The sequence below is a fragment of the Panthera uncia genome, chromosome C2, assembly GCF_023721935.1.
Source record: "Panthera uncia isolate 11264 chromosome C2, Puncia_PCG_1.0, whole genome shotgun sequence".
In the NCBI taxonomy this organism is placed as follows: Eukaryota; Metazoa; Chordata; class Mammalia; order Carnivora; family Felidae; genus Panthera; species Panthera uncia.
In genome coordinates, this window is record NC_064810.1 from 79647460 (window position 1) to 79668656 (window position 21197).

Consider the following 21197-nt stretch of genomic DNA (forward strand, 5'->3'; position numbering starts at 1 on the left):
CAGTGAGTAAGGTCTGAACAGTACAGTACTGTTTATATTTATATTTATACTTACTTATATTTATATGCACTTGGGTGGCTCAGTTAGTTAAGCGTTGGACCATAGCTCAGGTGATGATCTCATGGTTCATGGGTTCCAGCCCTGCTTAGGGCTCTGTGCTGACAGCTCAGAGCCTGGAGCCTGCTCTGGATTCTGTCTCTCTCTCTCTCTCTCTCTCTCTCTCTCTCTCTGCCCCTCCCCTGTTCATGCTCTGTCTCTCTCTCTCTCTCTCTCTCAAAAAAGAATATTTAAAAAAATTAAAAAACAAAATCCCAGTTAGGAGTGCACCCAACCAGTTCAAACCCATGTTGTTCAAGAATTAACTGTAGGAATTAGCTGAGCACCGGGTGGCTCAGTCAGTTAATTGTCAGTCCCTTGGTCTCAGCTCAGGTCATGGTCTCATGGTTTGAGAATTCAAGGCCCACATCTGACTCTTCACTAGCATCACAGAGCCTGCTTGGGATTCTCTGTCTCTCTCTCTGCCCCTCCTCTGCTCCCTCTCTCTCAAAACAAATAAACGTAGGTTTTTTTTTTTTTTTAAGTTTATTCATTTTGAGACAGAGAGAGCAAGTGGGGGAGGGGCAGAGAGAGAATCCCAAGCAGGCTCCGCACTGTCAGCATGGAGCTCAATGCCTGCTGGAACTCATGAAACATGAGCTCATGACCTGAGCTGAAACCAAGAGTCACTTAAACCATTGAGCCACCCAGGCACCCTAAGACGAATAAACTTAAAAAAAAAAAAAAAAAAAAAAAGAATCAACTGTAGATCATGCTGTTGGGGGGTAGCAGAATTAATCTTCCCTCCTGTTACATCATTATAGCAGTACATGCTTCTAGCACTTAAAATCATAGTTTACAAACGTGTTTAACGGTTCTCCCTCACTAGACCACTAACTTCTGCAGAAAAGAGAGATTGTGCCTGATTTCATCACATCAAGATGTGATAAAGTCCTTTGGCATTTAATAGGTGCTCAAATGAAAGTTTACTCAGGAAGAAAACATCTACAATTGAAGCTAAATAAATGCAAAGTAAAGCAAGGAACCTAGCATACGGATATCCACCCTCTCCAACCAAAGGAAGGCAGAATAAAAGACAAAAACTCATAAAGCAGAAGAAAGGACTCAAGGATGGGCGAAAAGGAGGGCATCTCCTCCCTCCCACCGCCACGACAGTTTCCCTGGTAGGTTCCAGAACATTCAGGCGTGGCTGGTGTCACTGCGCCCCTTGGCGACCACCTCTTGGTCAGACCATCCAGCGCGCTCACTTTCCCGCCTCATTGAGACCCAAAGATAGGGGTAGGGCCGCGCGAGGTGCGGGACTTACGTCACGTCCGGTTCCGGACGCGGCACGCTAGAAAGAGGAGGCAGAGCGCGGAGGGGCGGAGCCAAGAAAGCGCGCGTTCTGAAAGGGGGAGGGGCCGGGTTAAGGAGCGCCGCGTCACGTCCGGCAGACTTAGAGCCCGTGCGGAGGCGGTGCGGAGCGCTTCGATACTCAGCGGCTCGGGAACTTGTGCGTTCTACGAGGCTGCGGCGGAGCCTCTATATAGAAGGCGCAAGAGGTTGGCAGCTTCGATTGAAGCACGTCGAGCGGCGATAGCAGCTAGGAGTCATGAGCGACAGCGGCGAGCAGAATTACGGCGAGCGGGTACGTAGAGATGGTGCAGGGGGCGGCTGTGTGGTCCCAGCTTGCTTCTCTTCCAGGCCCGTCGGCCTCAGACCTGGAGACAGAGGCGATTTAGGCTCCGAAGTCTGAGGCTGGGGAGGAAGGGAGTTGGGTCTAAAAAACCCTTGCGGGGAGTGTCTTTGGTCGTGAAGGAGGCCGCCGTGGGGGGTTATGTAGCTCCTTACCCAAGACGGCGGCTTTTTTCCGTTACGAGAGGGGGAAAGCTTAAAAATGGCCGCTGCGTCCCCTCGGTGTTGGGGGAGGGGAGCGGTATCTCATTTCGCCGTTGCTCTCCTGCGAAGCTTCGCTGCCGCCATCTTGGGCTGGCGGGCCGGGCGGGCTGCCAGAGGCACAAAATGGCGGAGAAGCCGCGCGTCCAAGGCGGGCCCGCGCCTCAGTGGGCCGTGTGGGGCGGGGAGAAAGAGGGGCAACCTACTCAGAGGGTTTTCGCCCGGCGTTTAGGTTAAGAAAGGATCGTCTGTGGACCCCGAAGTGATGGAATCTAGGAAGTTCTTGGGACCTCTCTTACGGTGGGGGAAACTAATCCGAGGTAGTCAAGTTCTGGGCCCGATAGAGGTGGTTTCGCGCGCGCTTTGTGTTCGGCCTAAATGGAGTGTTTCTCTTTGATACCGAAAGTGCTTTCAAACGAAAAGTCATTATCGGAGTATCCGAATAGACTAGACCCCGAGGCCGCTGAGATTTTCTTCTTAAATGGAGTAGGTATTTTTCACGGGATTGTGTAGGAGAAACTGGCGGGCAACTTGCGGCGCCGTTATTTCCTTTTGTTTTGAGGCATTCTAAATCTGTGAACCACTACTCTGTTGGTACACTTTTTTTTTCTTTTTCTTTTTTTTTTTTTTAAAGCCTCCACCTCTCATGTGGAGTTGGGTGAATGTTAACTGGAGGAGTAAGACCGTTTCCGGGCTTAAAAAACGTGATGTAAAGCTGGTTGCGAGGCTGTGGGTACTAACAGTGATGCAAAAATAGAAAACTTGCCAGAATCTTAACATTCGAGGTTGTGGAGAACTTTATTGAAGAAGGAAGTTGATTTTTTACTTGGTAGGAATACGTGGGGGTGCTTTTACAGTTTGGTAGGTTTTCTTTTTCTTCTAGGGCCATCGTAAGACCTCCGTAACAGTCGTCAGGTAAATCTATTCAAGTATCTTAGCAAACTCTTGTAAAAAGATTTGGGGCCTTTCATTAGAAAGGCATTTCTAGAAACCTCTATCATAGCTCCTGGAACGTTGTCGAAATTACTGTTTAACTTGGGAGCTAAATCTGATTGATTTTGGTCTGAGATAATCAGGCTTGACCCCCTATTCAGAGGAATATTAGCTTTTTTCATTTTTCCCTAAGGCTTTTGATCCCAACATTACCAAAACGTGTACGATTATTTTTATACCTTTGCTTTCTTATGGTTAGAAAGTTTGGAGTGAGCGCACAAAGGGTTAAATGTGATTTCTGATTTCTGCCGGTTGACTACACTGTTGAACTGTATTTGGACTGGAAAGCAAATGATGACTTTAAGTCTTTTGTTTTCTGAACGGTTATTGGGTACTATTTGCACTATTGAGAGGATGCAAAATGGCCGGTTTCTGAGAAAAGCTCTCAGTTGAACATACCTTAATGTTACTTGTAATCATGTGCTTGTGAAGACGAAACTTGCCCCAAAATAATATTTGAGCATATTTTACATATGGGAGGAAACAATTGTTGGAAGTAGGTTCCTGGCTTGAGACCGTTCAAGAGAGGTTGTCATCCAAATAATTTGACATTTTTGAACATCTGTTTTCTTCCATAATCTTATTTATGTAGATTTATTCACCAAAACCTTATGGAAGGAAAGTTACAAAATAATTTCAAGCTGTATGTTAGAAATTGATGTATTTCTTACGTAAGAGTCTTGGATCCTGGAAAGGTTTCTAAACTTTCAAGTTGTGGCATACTTCTATGTTGTTTTGTTTGGCATTTGTTTTGTGTGTAGATTGCTTTGCAATTGGTGAATTGGAAACTGAAGAGGTTAGAATAGGCCTAAAAAAAAAGTTTGGATTCGTAGAGTGCCTGGCAAAAACCCTGAAGCTTAATGGAACAGATTAGATATAATGCTGTAAAAATGATGATGTATATAGTAGGTCTGACTGGCTATAAAAAAAAACAAAAAACCCTTCTTTTGACAGTGCCTGAAAGCAGTGAAAAAGTTGCATTCAGGGTAATAATCTTGGACATGTTTGGTATGAATAGCTTCTCTGAAGCCTGAAAAATTAATTCAGCTCTAGGCCCTCAAACATTTCAAACTGTTAATGTAAATCATTAAAACAAGCCTAATCTGTATTAATGTAATTGCTTAAAATACAAATCTCTTTAGTTTGGCTGGAACCCCACCCATCCCCAGCCTGTCCCTTCATTTAGCTATCCAGAATCCAGACACTCCCATATCCCCAGCATAATTCTGGAAGTTTTTTTTCCCCCAGTCCTTTAGACTTCAGAAGTTTCTTTCCTAAACAGACTGTAGGCGTGTGATAAATTGTCCTCCATCTGGTCACCTATAGGGTTTTACTTCTTGGGTGAATGAATATACGAACAGAACTGTTGTTCGGTGTGTCCTTTTATCTTCTTTTAAATGCATAATTAGGGTATGTTGCAGAATTTTTGTGGTTCATGTCACACTATTATAGCAGAGTGGCTTTTACCTTTATTGTGAGATTTTTTTCATGTGATTTAACTCAAAGTCTGTTTCTATCTAGAGTTAACTTATTTGATGTAGGCAAACCCGTGCAAAATAAAATACTTTTCATCTCCAAATTCACTTCTCCCAATACTTTCCAAAAGTTGCTGGCAAATATTTTTGGGAAAAGGGTTGACCAGTCAGCCCCTTTGCAAAAAGTCCTAGCAGTTATGTCATAATATGGACAAATAACATAAAAAGAGTTGTTGGTGGCTAGTTTGTAGGTGCATAGCAATATTGAGGCGGGTAATCTTTAAGGCCTGGTAATGGTCATAGTATTCTATTTAGAGTATGCGATGTTTGTGTGTTTGGTCTTGACACTGGTTTAATGCTCTGCCTTCCTAATGAATGTAATTTCTTTAGTTTCTACAAATAAGTCTATACTTAGAGAATCCAGAAACTAAATAAGGAAACACTATTATATGAACAGGTGGTTTTAATTTCTGCCTTGCTGTCAAGATTACAATAGCAAGCAGTTCAAGAACATATTCTGGTAGAATATTGGCTATAGTTACTGTAGAAATAATGTTTGCACTGTAGGTACAATATTATCTAGTCTTACTCTTTATGGAGATGAGTAGTATCCAGATACCATCCCATCAAACTGCCTTTCAGCTTTCTGCAGTTTTTCTCTTCTGCTTAATCTTGGGTTGTCTTTCTGTAGTCTTTGTTTTTGGCCCCTAACTCTGAATTCTGATTTCCAAAAACTGAACCATCTGAATCTATTTCTTTCTAAAGAATTGCAGCCATTGCACCACATTCCTTTAATAAAGGATTGAATTAATGTCAAGTGAAAGGAAATAGTTTGCATTGTTTCACTGTGAGTCTGGTTAGGTATGAGTCTCTTGAAAAAACCAGGTTGAAGAATATTTTTCTTGGTTTTAACTAAGAATGTTTTTAATGTTGTTTGGAACTAGAAGGTGGCATTTTCAAACTGAAATTACAAGTGATAACAAGGTAAGTACTACGGTTTTTTTAAAGAGGAATTCAGATGGTGAGATGTTAATTAATAGCATTCACCTTTCCCCTTTATCTCTAACAAAGCCCAAAACCTAATTGATAAATATTAACATTTTCATAGTTAACATTCTGCCCAAGAGAAGTATTTTTAGAGCCTTAGCATTCTGTGTTATGTTCAGTTTTCATACATAATTGTATTTCATTATTTTTTCTAGAAGGGATAGTGATTAGTGTTTAGGAATTTTAAGTGTTTTATCCAGTTTAGTTTTTTGGGGTATGGATTACATCGAATTTTAGATCTTGTTTTCATTTAGTCTTGTTTTTAAGCAAGCCAAAAAAAGTTGTTCACTATAGCAAATTTGAGTTTCTAAATTCTCAAAAATCTTTTTGGATTGGGTGTGGAGGTTATTTTCAGATTTCTACTTTGATTAATATAGACTGCCCAATACTGCAGAATGCATGAGCCCCTTCTTAGAGTCAATATTATTGATGCAAGAGATGGGCTTAAAACTGATATAGGTAAGTCATTTTTTTTTCCCCCTTCCAGAAAATATTCTGTCTTTGGAGTATTTTTCTCCACCCAACCTTCTGGTAGAGTTTACAGAAAAATAAAAACAGTCCATTAGTATGAGCATTAACCTTTATATAGCAGGATCAACCAATTTTTCTTTGTCTCATCCCAATTTTTTAAATATTACCTTGTTAGCAACCTACTGAATTTGTACATGTTTTTAATGTTATTTGAATTCAGTTGTAGTCCCTAGAGTCGTTCTAACAAAAAATTATGTTGATGATGTAAGTTTCTGCTTATTTCTTCACCAAATGGGCAATAACATTAGCCCAGTAGTTGGTTGTCTGGTTTTATTAAAGTGGCCACTTGAGCTCAGTAGTTGAGTTAAAATAAACCTAATATTTACATTATCTAGCAACATGTTTTTTGGTCTTTGAATATAAAAGGAGGAAGATGGTTTGGAAGAGGTAATAAAATATAAAAGCAGGAAGGCATCCATATTGAAAAGTTCCAATGCATAGAGCTTTGGCCTCCATTCCAGTATTTCGTGCATCTAAAGCCCTGTTTCTGTATGTTATCTTTAGGAGGCCCCAAGAGGAAACCTGCTTGGGCATTCTGATTCCACGATTACATTTGTGCTGCCAGCAAACATATCCCATTACATTTTAGTGATGGATATTAAAAGGAAATCAATTACTGTGATTCCCTTAAAAAGCTATTTAAAATTTTTCCTGGGTTAAACAATAATTGACTTTCAGCGACAAAAAAACGAGACTGAAAATTATGCTTACTTTCTCAGGAAAGGCATCACAACACTTGCCACTATAGCCATGGTTGTCTTCATGCCCACATAAGTTATAAAGACTTTGTTTTCTCTCCCTCCCTCCCTCCCTCCGTCTCTCTCTCTCTCTCTCTCTTTTTAAAGGAAGCTTTAGCCCCAATCACCCCCAAAGAAAATAAACTAGTAAATTGTTGACAAGTGAGGTACAGGTGAGGTACAGGATAACAGGGAGAAGTAGAATGTTTTGTGAGGCAGTATTTATTTTGTTTAGGGTGTTGAACAGACACTATTACATTTTATTGATCTGTTAAGTGATGATTGAGTTTTTTGGTTTTTGGGTTTGGTTTTTTTTTTTAATAATTTTAGGAGGTGAGCTATAATTTTTTCCCAATATTGCCACCTTAAAAAGTAGGATTTCTTCTTTGGACTGCATAAGATTTTAATACGTTTGTTCATTGAGGGGGAATTCACAAAAAAATTCTTTGAAAACCTCACTGTTGGATTCAAGTTCGTTTGCTTTCTTTCATAACTACTTGGATACAGTAGTTGGTTGATCTGATTTTGTCTTTTTATGGTTCTAGTGCTAAATTTAGTAGTCGGACCATTCATATTTAAAATTTCACTAGAGCAGCTTTCTAGGGGTGGGTTTTGAGCACTTTAGTCCAAATTTTCTGATTCCCTGACATTGTCTTCTACGGAGCTCTTTATGCAGTACAAAAATGTGTGACATTACATATCTTTACCTTATCTATTATCTAGACAAGTCACAATTTGTAAACCTGTCCAGCCCTGAGCTTTGTCATCATTGTACAAATGAATTGTCCGTGCTTTCCTTTCTTGCACTTTTGTATTAATGTGTCACTTTTTGACTAGAGTTGTGCTTTTGACACTTAACATTCTCTTGATGAATACAATAAGTAAGAAGTGTGAAATGTAATTAAAGTTCTTAAATGTTAGATGAACAGCAAATGTTCAGTTGCGCACTTCGCATTCAACTTAAGCATGATAAATCTGTCTGAAGTAGACAATGAGAATGAGGTTGGTTACCTAGTATATTTTAGAACCAACAGGAAGCTAGTTCCAGTTTTTTGAGCTGCATATTCTAGGGTTTTTTTGTTTTTGTTTTTTTTTTAATCAAAAAAAGGGATTTTTTTTTTTCTAGTTTCAGTTTTGGCACTGGATTTTATCCTGGAGTTTTAAAATATTCTTCATCCTGTTCTTTTTCTATTAAGGTTAATGTTGAAGAAGGAAAATGCGGAAGTCGTCATTTGACAAGTTTTATAAATGAGTATTTGAAGCTCAGGAATAAGTGAAGCTGAAATTTGAAAAAATAAAAGAAAGAATGCATGCTAATTATCAGACCAGAAGTCCCACTTGTAGAATATTGAGCAATTTGTGTGAAGTGGGGAAGATGAAAGAAGTCAGAATTTGAAACGGAAGAATGAAGAAAAGAAATAAAAATGAAGTTAAGATAAGAAGTAATCTGGAATCAGAAAGCACTACGCTAAGTAATTACTAGTCTGTTTATGTGTCCCTGTATATTTTGCTAAACATGCATGCATTATTTGTTTAATAGAAGAAAATATATACAGGGCAAAGAAGTGCCTTCCAGGGGAAACGTTTAAATTAGGTAATTCTAATTTTAACTTCTTAGTCAAATGATTGAAATGCAATTTTAAAAAATAACCCTTTGTAGTCAAATATGAGGCAGGAATGAGCTCTCCAGCATGGGTAACAGTTGGCTTCATGTTGTCTCTCTAGATTTTTTTGTATAATGCTGCTGGTCCTGGGCCATGAGTGAGTACCTCCAGAGTTGGGATTGGTGGTCTGTGCCACCTCCATGGACTCTTAAAATTCATTGACCCCTATCTTTTAGTACTGAGCAATATATAGTAGAATGTTTTCTAAGTTTGTCGTAGTTTTCCCAAAGAATGTCACCAGGATGGTTATAGAAGCAAACCAGTGAAGAGGATAGTTCCTTTTGGCATTTATGAAAATTCTTTCTAGATGGCATAGGGGAAACCTATGACCAATTAGGCCCTAACTTTAAGATGCAGGTTCTAAATTCACAAGGATGATTCTTTTCTTCTGTTTAATGCCTGTTCCAGTTGAATGACTAGGATTACTGCTAAAAATATATTAGCTTCCCTTACAATGAGGTGGGTCACATAAGTGAACAGGATCTCTAACTCAAAGTGGCAATAGTGGTAGTTCAGAAAACTGCTCTATTCCCTTTTTCTCATTTGCTGCTGTTAAAGTTTAACTGTTACAATGACGTGAGAGGTATAGATTATAAAGTAACTTAGTTTTGGTTCCTCACTCCCACCACTTACTTTGAAAAATAAACCCTAAAGGTCTGTCCTTTCCCCTTCCATGTGTTTTGTTTTAGTTGAATAAAAGAATACGATGGTTAGCGAAATGTTACTTTCTATTGGATAGGACAAGTGAACTGTCAAAATAATACCCAGTGGTAGCTAACCAGTAGTTGTTTTCTGTTGGGAAAGCCAAGGGTATCACTTCTTCCTGAAATGAAGACAACCTAAAAAAACAGAGTTGTCAGGTCTTCTAGCTCTTGGAAAAAGTGGTTTAAATTACGTATCTAAAAGGATCTATCTTCTAGGATTTTAGGGCCAGTTGTCAATATGAAATTTGTGCTTTTTATAATTATTTCTGCCTTGCAAGGAGAAGAAAATTATTCTCAATTCATAGTAGTTTCCAGCATTTGCTTTACTGGTTTGTAAATTTTGCCACGTATAAACTAATAACGTTAATTTTGCGCTCTGAATTACAGATTAGGCAGAGAGCTGAGGTAAAAAAGAGGTGAATTGATACTTTCTGTTCAAGTCCATGAATTCCTGAAAGGCCCTTGGGGTCTAAAAGAGGAAAAACCTATTAATCCTCTAAATGGAAAGAAAGCACTTTGGAATTTGATTATATGGCCTAAGCTTGGATAGATGTATGGCAAAAATAAACGCTGATGCCCATAGACCATTGCATCCATTCAGGGTTTTCTTCTCTTCCCACCCCACCCATCCCCCCCCCTTGACCAAGGCATCTTTGAGTCTGACAGTGCCTCCTCTCAGCCCTGCTCTGCCTATTGGGGAAGTAAGAGGGAGACAGGCCTCTTGTCCTGGGGCAGGTGGAGCAGAGAAAACGAGAGAAACAAGGTTCCACGAAGATAATTTCACCAAGAGAAATCAGTAGGTAGGAAGCCTAAAATTTCTGAAATTGAGTAAATCAATGAGACTTAGCATTAAAAACATGTATGGTGCTTTTAACAAATGTAGAAGATGAACTCCAAAGTTATTAGAATAAGCTCTAGTTTAGGGACTTGTATTTTTAAATGCTGTGTAGGTTTACTGTATACCTCTAAGAGCCACTGTTCAAAATCTAATTTACTGCATCCAGTTTCTAATACAGGAGAAACCTAATGATTTGATGGTTCCAGATCTTCTGGTTTCCTTCATCTCTTTCAAAAGGTTTTTCTAAGATACTGTCATGCTCAGAATAGGAAGATGCAGAAAAAGGTATTTTGTTGAAAGGCTGAGTTAGTTTTTGTGACATGTTCCCTTTAAGTTGTATATTAGAATATGACTAAGATCCAGTCTACAGAAATGATTCCCTGAGCAGAAATTCAGGGAATTTTTTGGCTTTGTTATTTATGCTAATTGTAAGTTCATGATCCTTTTTCTTGAGGTATTGATGTCCAGAGAAGTGTTTTTGGTACGGTTTAAATGTGCTGACACTTAAAACTTTTTAGCCCTAAGAGTGGACTTCACGTTTTCCTTGTGTGGAGGTTTTCCCAGCTGGGTTTGCAGATTTGCCTGTGGATTAAGGTTTAAAGTTAACTTTGTTTTTAGATTTGGCTAATAATTTTAGGTCTCATTTTTTTTTCTCGAGCTAAATTTCCTTGAATATGTATTTCCAAAATAGCTAATGGCTAACATAACCGTAAAGGGGTTTAAATTCTTTAAGAAATATTCCTGACCAGAAAGGGAGGAGGAGGCATTATTTAGGTGTTAGCCTAACCAAATGTTAGTGTAGAAGGGGAAATCTTTGGATTCTGGCTGGTGTTTCCCCTATTCCTGGTCTAAGAAATGATTGCTTACAAAATATGTCTGCAGATAGTTAATTTTAGAGGTTGAGAGAAAAAGCTCATAATTTCGTAGATACTGTATCTTTGACCCTAGAGATTACTAGAAATTCATGAGAAGCTTCATAAGGCTTATGACCTAGGCTAAAAGTGCTGTCTCTTCTCTCAGTGGACCGACTGGTAACGCAGGTTAGAATAAGGCTTTTCTGCTTAATGAAGCCAGAGGCTTAAAAAGAGATCTTGACTTTCCACTCTTTTTTCCTTTGTATTTTGATTCCTAGGCTGATGGATTTAACTACTTGATTGATAATCTTTTAACTGTTACTGTGAGCTATTTGAGCACTCTGCTCTCCTTTCCAGGGTAAATTGTTTTCTTTTGGTTTCCACTAAAAGCTATATAATCATTCCATGAAGTAATTTTTCTAGCATTGAGATAAACAAAGACAGTTAATTTAGGGGGTCTCAATTTATCTCTTTGCTTCTAGATTAGTTTTTGCCTGTGGTAAAGATGTCAGAAACCACACCACTATTTTTGAGAACTTTGTCCAAGAAGAGGAGGGAGGTGGAGTGTGCTTTTAAATGTCTCTGTGCAGAGTATTAAATGTCTCTCTGCCAGAGAACCCCAAGAGATTAATTGGGGTCGCCTAAGATGCAGTGCACCCTTTAACCATTCCTTGTTAAAGGCAGCTGTTCTCATTAATAACAGTATCCTTTTTTTCCTTGAATTTCTTTATAGTCACTCCAGGGGAAGGAGAGGATGCTGTCACATTCCATGTCCCTTCCATGTTTTATATTGACTAAAGTCTTAACTAGGGAAGTTTCTAGAGTTGTCAGGCCTAATGACCAGAACTCCTTTTACTGGCAAGTTATTCTCTTTCCTGTTCTAAACTTCAAACTCAGTTTCTTCTGTATTGCATATAAATTTTTTCCCATTATGCTGTAGACCACAGAACATATTCCAAAAAGGTTTGATGAACTGTAATTTAAAATAATCCTATTCTATCCTTTCAAGAATGGCCAGAATATTCTGAAAGTCTACCACACAGGGAGGTCTCTGTGATCATTTTTATCCAGTAGCTTCGACATAGATTATTACCCCTATAGTAATGTTGGGTCCTCTTGAATCTGGCCATTTCTGCTCTGTCTTGGGTGGAAAGACTCACCAGACTTTATGCCTTTTAATTTGCATTAAATTGGATAACCTAAAATGAGGGTTGTCTTGCTAGCTGCTGATACCTTAGTTAGCTATCAGACTGAGTGGCTTTGTTCTCTCTCCTCTGAATCCACTGGGTTTTTTTGTCTGTTTCGGTGCGTTGGCAGAACATCTCCTTGGTTCAGTTACTTTAAATGTATGCTTTTTATACTGATAAGTTGGCTGTGCTTTTGCTCATTGATGAGCTAGTCAACCCTTTTTATCCATTCTCTTTGCTGCTTTCTTTAGAGATCTTCCTTACTGTGTCACTTAACTATCAGCTAGTCTAGTTTTGATTGGGAATACTATGGCTATACAGTATATACTTACTTAGACTTTGGTTTTTTCACATACAATTCTGAACTCTCCCTTCCTTAGCCTAGATAGGAGCCCCTGATTTAATATGTTAACTTTCCTAGCTACTTACTCCCTAATCCCCATCAGTTTGCCATGGTTCATCTCCATTTAGCTGAGGAGGCTCTAGATCTCTGGCACTATCTACTCTTCCTTCTGCACAGTTCACTGCCTTTTCTGCTGTGGCTCCATCTGGTTGCTTTATTTGAGCTTCTTAAGGGCCTCCTACCATGGTTAGGTGGAATTAGGGTCTAGTATCTTTCAAGCTGGTCCTTTCTACTAGGTTTCTACCTTTTGCTAGGACTTGAAACTGATCGTCCTTGCCTCTTTTCCCACTCAATAAATATAACTTGAGAAGTGAGGTCTTCTGAAAAAAATCAAAAGCATTTTAAAGTAAGTTTTATGATTTTCATAGGGTTTTGTTTTATTGATGGCAACTTGATTGAAAATAGGTATAAGATATAGGTGTCATAGTTAATAAGATTCTTTCTTACCCTAGTCTTTATGGAGTAACAATCCCAAAACACAATCCTTGGACAGTTCCCTTAACTGCTTGGCTTTGGCACCCCTTTCTGAGGAGAGTGGGGTCAGTTAATTCTTATCCCTGCTCCAGGAAAGGTGGAAGTTCAAGTAAATTGGCTTATGTCAGTTGGAGCAATGTAAATATATGAGGTATATTCAGTTCCTGCCCTTACCTATGTTTTCTTATCTTGGAAGGGGATTGCTTTCCCTCACCATTTATCTCACAGCAGCTTATTTGTTTTTAAAGTTGCCCAGAAAGTATACAAATTAAACTTTTGACATCTACGTGTAGGAATCCCGTTCTGCTTCCAGAAGTGGAAGTGCTCATGGATCTGGGAAATCTGCAAGGCATACCCCTGCAAGGTCTCGCTCCAAGGAAGATTCCAGGCGTTCCAGATCAAAGTCCAGGTCCAGATCTGAATCTAGGTAAGAAAGACTGTCTTGGGATTTTCTTCTGTTACTCTTAGCTTTGAAATTGGTGTGTGCTTTGTAAATTAGGAAGATAGAGAGGGTTGGATCATTTGTTGGCTTATTTAATATTGGTATTAGTAATGAACTTAATCGTAAGTTCTGGGATAGAAGACTAAGTGGTTAAGAACCTGGGCTTTTGGCGTTAGGGTTCAAATCTTACCTCTATTTTTTCTGGCTTGGGCAGATTACTTAACCTTTTTCCACCTTAGCTTCCTTATCTTTAAAAGGCAAGTTAGTAATACTAGTTCTTGAGAATTGTGAGGATTCACTAGGAGTTTAAGTATGACAGACTGCAGGACATTGGCTTTCATAACTAATTCTTGATAAGTAGGTGTAGTCTAATATTATATACATGTGTATAAAACAAAAATAATACCTTAACACAGCGCACTTTTTTTTTTTTTTTTTTTAATGTTGGTCAAGAGTAGGCTACACATCCTTGTTTGCCCAGGACAGCCCCAGTTTATGCCTATTGTCAGGCATAATTAACTGCACCTCTTTTCTCTCTTACAATGTGTCCTGTCTGGTTTAGATGACAGTTCATATGATCACTCCAGTTAGGAGCAATTGATTGGTTTTAAAACACTGCTGGAGAAAACTTACGGTGATGGTGATTTTATCTTAAGTGAATGGTGGGCATAAGTGGGAGAAGCCGGAAAAAAAACAGGGTGGTATTCTGAGGGGGAAGGTGGGCACAAATTAAGCTAGTGTGAAGTGCTGCATGTTTTATGATTATCAAGGTTTTTTTTTGAGTATGTTAATTGATCTTGAGTATGTAATTTTGATCTCCTTTATCTTAATTATCTTAAGAAATGGAAGAGAGCAAGTAGTGGTTTTGGAGCTCTTCCTAGTAGAGTTGACTGTAGATACAGCAGAAAAGTCTTGATCCCATGTCTGGATTATGTTTCGCCTTTTGGACTTTAACCCTAGAATAGATTATTAGAAGAATTGGAAACTATCTTATTGTCAGCTAATTAGTTATACTCTTGAAACCTTTGTCTTAACAGGTCTAGATCCAGAAGAAGTTCACGAAGGCATTACACAAGATCAAGATCTCGGTCCCGCTCCCATAGACGATCCCGTAGCAGGTCTTATAGTCGAGATTATCGAAGACGGCATAGCCACAGTCATTCTCCCATGTCTACTCGCAGGCGTCATGTTGGGAATCGGGTAAGATGACAAAATTGTTGTTAAAGCAATGGACTTTGTCTCTTCTGTTTTGAAATTAGAACTGATTATATTTGACACTGGACTTTCAGCAGTGAACACATGAGTTCCTTAGAGTCTCCTTGTGTTCTGAGTAATGTCTCTTTAAAAGGTATTTTCTGGGGCGCCTGGGTGGCTCAGTCGGTTAAGCATCCGACTTCAGCTCAGGTCACGATCTCACAGTTCGTGAGTTCGAGCCCCGCATTGGGCTCTGTGCTGACAGTTCAGAGCCTGGAGCCTGTTTCAGATTCTGTGTCTCCCTCTCTCTGACCCTCCCCCGTTCATGCTCTGTCTCTCTCTGTCTCAAAAATAAATAAACGTTTAAAAAAATTTTTTTTTTTTAAAAACAAAAGGTATTTTCTATGTTAGGGCTGTCAGTCACATGTAAGCAAAATATTGGGACGGTGTAACTCATCAAAACACTCTCTTGGTTATTCCATTTAATTTTAAGTGAGTTTATTTTGGGTACTAAGGCTTTTCCCTGACTTTTTTTTCCTCTGGCTTATAGAGATAATGCTATTCTAATTATTCTTATGTGTAGAATAAATCTTCGGTGACTCCCTTGGGCTACTTGCCCTTTAATATCCCCTCACAAAACTGCCAGTTTGGTATTCACAAATAGAAGTCACTGTTCCTGCCCCCCTTGTTTAATTCTGAGATTGAAGTTGTTTTTGGAGTCTTTTCTGCCCATTCTTAATGCTTGTGGCTATTGCTATGATATACTAGTTATTAATTTTAATTACTTATTCCCTACTTTCACTGTTAGTGACATTTCTTAGCTTCGGTTTATAAGTTTTAAAGTGTAAAATTCATCTTTCCATTTCTAGGCAAATCCTGATCCCAACTGTTGTCTTGGAGTGTTTGGATTGAGCTTGTACACTACAGAAAGAGATCTAAGAGAAGTGTTCTCGAAATATGGCCCCATTGCAGATGTGTCTATTGTATATGACCAGCAGTCTAGACGGTCAAGAGGATTTGCCTTTGTGTATTTTGAAAATGTAGATGATGCCAAGGAAGTAAGTAAAAATTTACCTGTATCCTTGTAAAATAAGTCCTGTTGTTAACTTCCAACTACTAATGAACTTGAATAAGGATAATTTTTGCTTTTACATTGTAAATAGGGTATATTTATAGTTCTTTATAAATCTTATTTCTAAGTATTCATAAAAGTATATCTTACTGTTATTGGACAGTTTGTGGCTTTGTCCAGGGTGTATATAATAACTTTCAATACATCTTTCGAAGGCAAAGGAGCGTGCCAATGGAATGGAGCTTGATGGACGTAGGATCAGAGTTGATTTCTCTATAACAAAAAGACCACATACCCCAACACCGGGAATTTACATGGGAAGACCTACCTAGTAAGTTTAAGATTGATAGCTGAGTTCGTTTCCTCTAACAACTACGTGTACTAGGGGGAATCTTTGGCATTTCATCCAGTCCTGACACAGTATAAATCATTTTCCCTGTGTTTTTAAGTTTATATCTTGAGAGAGTGGGGAGAGAGAGAATCCCAAGCAGCCTCCATGCTGTCAGCACAGAGCCTACCCCACAAATGGTGAAATCATGACCTGAGCCAAAATCAGCATACACTTAACTGAGTCACCCAGGCACCCCATCTTGTGTGTTTTGTTTTGTTTTAACTAGCTAAAACTGTATTAAATAGAACATATTCAGTGGGAACATTGTGTTTGTGCTGCAGACTGAGAGAGGACATCCCACCATATCATACAGAAATGCCATATATCTGGCTTTGCTTGGTAATTAATGTTCTTGATTAGACCATTTTTCCCATAAGGAAATCTTAAGTATTCTATGTAAAGTCAGGTATGGAACAAATCCTACTCAAGTGCATTTTTTAGCTTTGTTAAACAGTGGAAAACAGTAGACTTCAGTTTATGCATTGGACTATGATAGGCTGCTTCTTTCTTGTCCTCCTCGGTGTTTAAATTGACAAAAATCTGTGTTGGTCTCCCCTTTTTATTTTCCCCCTCAAATCACATTCTCCAAATAATGATTTTACTTTCTCTTCCTCTAGGGAAATATATGGGCTTTATTAGCAAATGACTTTTAGTTGGAAGCAAGTTAGCAGAATGTGTATTCCAAAAGATTTTTAAAATACATTTATGTATATTGTAAGGGCAGAGAAAGGACAGTGTTTATCCGATATCCGTGAAAATTTAAACCGGAATAATGCTACTTGCCTAGTTAACGTCTCTGTTAGAAAAGGCCTGTCTGTGAATTAATAATTAGGGAATTAGTAGATACCTTCATTTTTGCCCAATAGACGAGAGTAAAGAGGTTATAACTCGAAGCAGTTGCCCAGTTATGTCCTTAGAGCTCAGCTGTGTGGCTCACAAGACCCAAATAAGCCATGCTGCTGCTATTGTCTGAACAGTTTAAACAGTAAAAGTCATATGTACGAAGATAAGACCACATGGTATTTTATGAAGCTATATCATTTATTCATAGTGGAAGTTCACGCCGTCGGGATTACTATGACCGAGGATATGATCGAGGCTATGATGACCGAGACTACTATAGCAGATCATACAGGTAAGTTTACCACAATATGAGGTTTAAGTTGTTAAAATTTTGAAGGAAATACGTATTCTCTCCTCTCCTGAATCAATTGCAACATAATTTAAGGCAGCGCTATATGTAAATTTTAGTCTTTGATAAAATCACTTTTTATACTAAGAAATCTAGGACTAGAGTTTAAACTAGATTTTAAGGTTATGTGTCTTGTTAATTTAACTTAACATGTATATTTCTTTTTAAACGTCAAGTTGTAAACCAACTGAAATCCCTGGTTTGAACATGACAATAGAATCAAAATTTTAGACCATAGTTTAGATTTTCCACTTTTTTGTGCTTGTTTTGTTTTTAAGACAAGTTCCATATGCTACATTTTTAAAGTTACTGCTTTAGCAAGTGGTTTTTTTCTTTGGGTTTTTGTTTTTGTTTTTTGTTTTTTTTGTGTGTCTATAATGTGTGATGCACTAGGGAGACAGGGAAAACTAAGTCTTAGAAGAATCCAAAGAAGTAACTACTGAAGGACGATAATTTAGTGTAACAATGGTTGGTGTGTGTGTGTGTGTGTGTATTGTAAGTTTTATTTATTTTGAGAGAGCCTGCACAAACTGGGGAGAGGTAGAGGAGGGATTCTCTGATAGTGTGGAGCCTGACGCAGAGCTCAAACTCAAAAACTGTGAGATCATGATGACCTTAGTGGAAACCAAGATGCTTAACTGACTGAGCCACCCAGGCACCCCTAGATAGGTGGTGGTGGGTTTTGTTTTTAAGTTTGAGAGTGAGTGAGCACAAGCAGAGGAGAGGCAGAAAGAAAATCCCAAGCAGGCTCTGCACTGTCAGCCCAGAGTCCAGTGTGGGGCTTGATCCCAGGAATGGTGAGATCACAACCTGAGCTAAGATCAGGGAATCAGATGCATAACTGAATGAGCCACACAGGAACCCCCCCTGGAGTTTATTATTAAATATTGGTGACTTTTTTTAGGGGGTTAGGGAAATACCTATCATACTGAGAATACTTTTGAGGGTAAAAATGAAGTAAAATTCTTCAGTTCAGCAGCACCAGGTAATTTAGACCCTGTATTGCTTGTGAAAATGGAAATTGTGCAATAAGTATTGACCACAACAGCTAACCATGATTCCTTAACCTTATTTTGGGGTGTGGTATTGAGATGTAAATGTCTTTTTTTTTTTTTTTTTTTGTATGCTGTTTGGAATATTTAAAGAAGTTGAATGTGGAAGTGAGTCCTAAAGCGTGCAATTGTCCAGGATTTTATCCCTGGCAAAATCTCTCTTGGAGAGAACATATTTTTAGTTTATTTTGAGAGTGCAAGGCAAGGAGGGGCAGAGAGAGTCTCAAGCATGCTCCACATTGTCAGTGCAGTGCCAGACACGGGGGCTTGAACCCACAAAATGAGGTTATCACCTGAGCCAAAGTCCAACGCTTAACTGACTCAGCCACCTAGGTGCCCAATTATATGGGACTTGAAGAGATTGATTGCAGAAGATGGGAAGATTAAGGTCTTAGGTTTGATTTTTATTCAGATGAGCATTTACTTTAGAAATGTTTGTTCTGATACTCAGTTTAGCCACCAGAGAGAGCTCTATGTCAGTTTGTTAAAAGGGTGGCAAATGTAGCCCCTTAATTACTACCAGAAAACTACCTTTCACTTCTCTGTGGGAGTTCTAACTTTACTACATTAGTAATACATTGTTTTTAAAACTTAAAAAATGAGTATGTGTTACTTTTCTGCCTTCACAGAGGAGGAGGTGGAGGAGGAGGAGGATGGAGAGCTGCTCAAGACAGGGATCAGATTTACAGGTATGGCAGGAGAGGATTTTAAATCTACACAACAGTAAGATGGCTCACATAAAAGATTTAGTTACAAGTATTTTGATGGTTAATTACAAGTTGCGTCACACAAATTAGATTGTATGAAATACAAACATTCTGTAACTGAAACCAGGGACTGTATACGACTCCATGTGTGTGTTTACAGACGTGAATTAGGCTTACACTAGGGTATCTTCTTGTACTGTTGAGGTTTTGTTAGCTTTTAATGATCATCTCAGGATAAGCAAGTGAATATTCAAGTCACTCTGTCTTTGACAAAACAAAACCACTTTGAAGTACTAGTAAAATTTGTTCGGGTGTTGGTTCATGATGGTGTGGTTAGAAATAGTGGTTTTATTATCAGGACTAAAACGGACTTTGAAATACCATGACTGTTGAAAGTTGTATATGTCATCTAGTCTAACTTTGTGGAGTGAGTCTTAGACGGTCTTGACATTTGTTTACAGAAGGCGGTCACCTTCTCCTTACTATAGTCGTGGAGGATACAGATCACGTTCTAGGTCTCGATCATACTCACCTCGTAAGTTTTTAACTTGATTTTTTTGTTTTATCTGTATTTATAATCTCTCCTGCCCCTCAGTTGTGTGAGGGTTCAAGAAAGTATATGCAAACAATTCCTTGGAATCTCTCATTCTTGTTACTAATTGAAATATAAACATATTCTGGTCACCATTTGTAGCTTTTCTTTCTAGGAGTGCTTGCAAGTTTTGTATAGCAAGGAAAATTTGAGTGACTTTAAAACCTTAGCTCTTGAGTTAGACTTCCCAGCTATTTCTATTGTTTAACATTTGTTCTTTGATTTCTAATGTAACTTGTGTGAAAGGGGTCTTTCTCTAGTTTCCCTGTAGAGAATCTGGTGCATAGAATTTTCTAATGGTAGAATAGTCTAAAAGTCTCAACATTAAAATATGTTTGATAAATGTACTTCATTACTGAAACACTATTATTTCTTCCTAGGTCGCTATTAAAGCATGAAGTTGAAGACTTTCTGAAATTTACCCTAGAGTTGGGATATTGTTTGTGGACAATATTTTTATTGTCTCCTGTTTAAAAAGTGAACAGTGCCTAGTGAAGTTAGGTGACTTTTACACCTTTTATGATGACTACTTTTGGTGGAGTTGAAATGCTGTTTTCATTCTGCATTTGTGTAGTTTGGTGCTTTGTTCAAAGTTAAGTGTTTTCAGAAAAGTATGTTTTGCATGTATTTTTTTACAGTCTAAATTTTGACTGCTGAGAAGTTTCTATTGTACAAAACTTCATTTAAAAGGTTTTTCTACTGAATCCAGGGTATTCTGAAGATCGAAGCCTGTGTGTAAAATGCTACCATATGGTAAAAAGCAACAATAAAGTTTGGTTTTTACTTTTCTTTCTAACATTAATGCTTAGCAGAACTGTTCAGATTAGGTTGTCAGTAGCAAATTTCAAGACAAAAATACCCATTTTCCTCCAATCCATGAAACATACTATACTTAATATACCTGCAACTAAGTGTTAAAAATTATGCTCTGTAACCCTGTACTGCTAGTATTAGAACTAAGGAACTTTCAATACAGCAAATGCTTAATGCTTATATAAATGTGGATTTGTCAGCCTTTATGTAATCTGTATTATATAAAGCAGGGAATAAGAAAAGAGGTACATAATGTATGCCTTTAAAAGGCTATTTCTTAAAGCTGTTACAAGGGGATAATGGTATTTCAACTAGTTATCAGCAAGTGACAATACATTCCACCACAAATGTACTCTTGTTCTTCTAGCTTTTAGACTATGGAAAAAACTGAGTGCTTCAGAGTTCTGGAAAAGAGAAGGGAACACTACACCTGTGTTGTGGATGAACTGAAGACTGCCTGTTCATTTTTTAAATATTATTTTCAGGTCCTTTGCTTACCAAAGGAAGTCCAATTTCACTCAAATGTTTTGAGAACTGTGTTTAAATAAATGCAAATGAAAAGAGTAAAAGGCTGGTACAACTCAGTTTACAGAAAAGATTTTATTTTAACCTTGTTACTTATAGTGGGTTTTTTTTAAAAATAATTTTTAGTCCCTTGTACAGTATCCCTTGGGCTAAAATATATTCTTTACTGTTTTTTGATTTTTTGGTTTTTTTTTTTTAATAGCTGTACATTTCCTGGGAAACCTATTTAAGAGGGGAGTAGGTACATGAGTGGTCGTCTTCATTTGGATGGTGTTTACATTAAATAAGTCTAGTCTCCATACTTACCCTGAGGGTGACAAATTCAAGGGAAATTGTTACAGGTAATTTATTGAAATTAGTATGTCCCAGGTACTTTGT

The 21197-nt window shown here is 38.2% G+C and overlaps 1 protein-coding gene across 5 annotated transcripts; it reads left to right on the forward strand.

Moving 5' to 3' along the window:
* The first annotated feature begins 1455 nt into the window (after positions 1-1455).
* On the forward strand, positions 1456-20283 carry TRA2B (transformer 2 beta homolog). 5 transcript variants are annotated; one of them, XM_049628422.1, is made up of 9 exons: positions 1462-1684; positions 13133-13266; positions 14319-14481; positions 15345-15533; positions 15763-15878; positions 16990-17073; positions 18812-18871; positions 19351-19424; positions 19862-20283. In XM_049628422.1, the coding sequence occupies exons 1-9, from the start codon at positions 1649-1651 to the stop codon at positions 19870-19872; spliced, it is 867 nt and encodes a 288-aa protein (XP_049484379.1). In that variant the 5' UTR covers positions 1462-1648; the 3' UTR covers positions 19873-20283. The 5 variants fall into 5 exon arrangements, 2 of the variants coding, with proteins under 2 accessions (XP_049484379.1, XP_049484380.1); XM_049628423.1 differs by having other exon boundaries at positions 19354-19424; XR_007457298.1 differs by lacking the exons at positions 14319-14481; positions 15345-15533; positions 15763-15878; ... (2 more) ...; positions 19351-19424; positions 19862-20283 and adding an exon at positions 7912-9883 and having other exon boundaries at positions 1456-1684; positions 13133-13211.
* Positions 20284-21197: the final 914 nt, after the last annotated feature.

Bases quoted from the DNA above. Each gene is read 5' to 3' on its own strand.
- TRA2B (XM_049628422.1), top strand. From the start codon at position 1,649: ATGAGCGACAGCGGCGAGCAGAATTACGGCGAGCGG. The intron at 13,267-14,318 runs GTAAGAAAGACT...TTGTCTTAACAG, and splicing joins AGGTCCAGATCTGAATCTAG to GTCTAGATCCAGAAGAAGTT. The intron at 15,879-16,989 runs GTAAGTTTAAGA...ATTTATTCATAG, and splicing joins TACATGGGAAGACCTACCTA to TGGAAGTTCACGCCGTCGGG.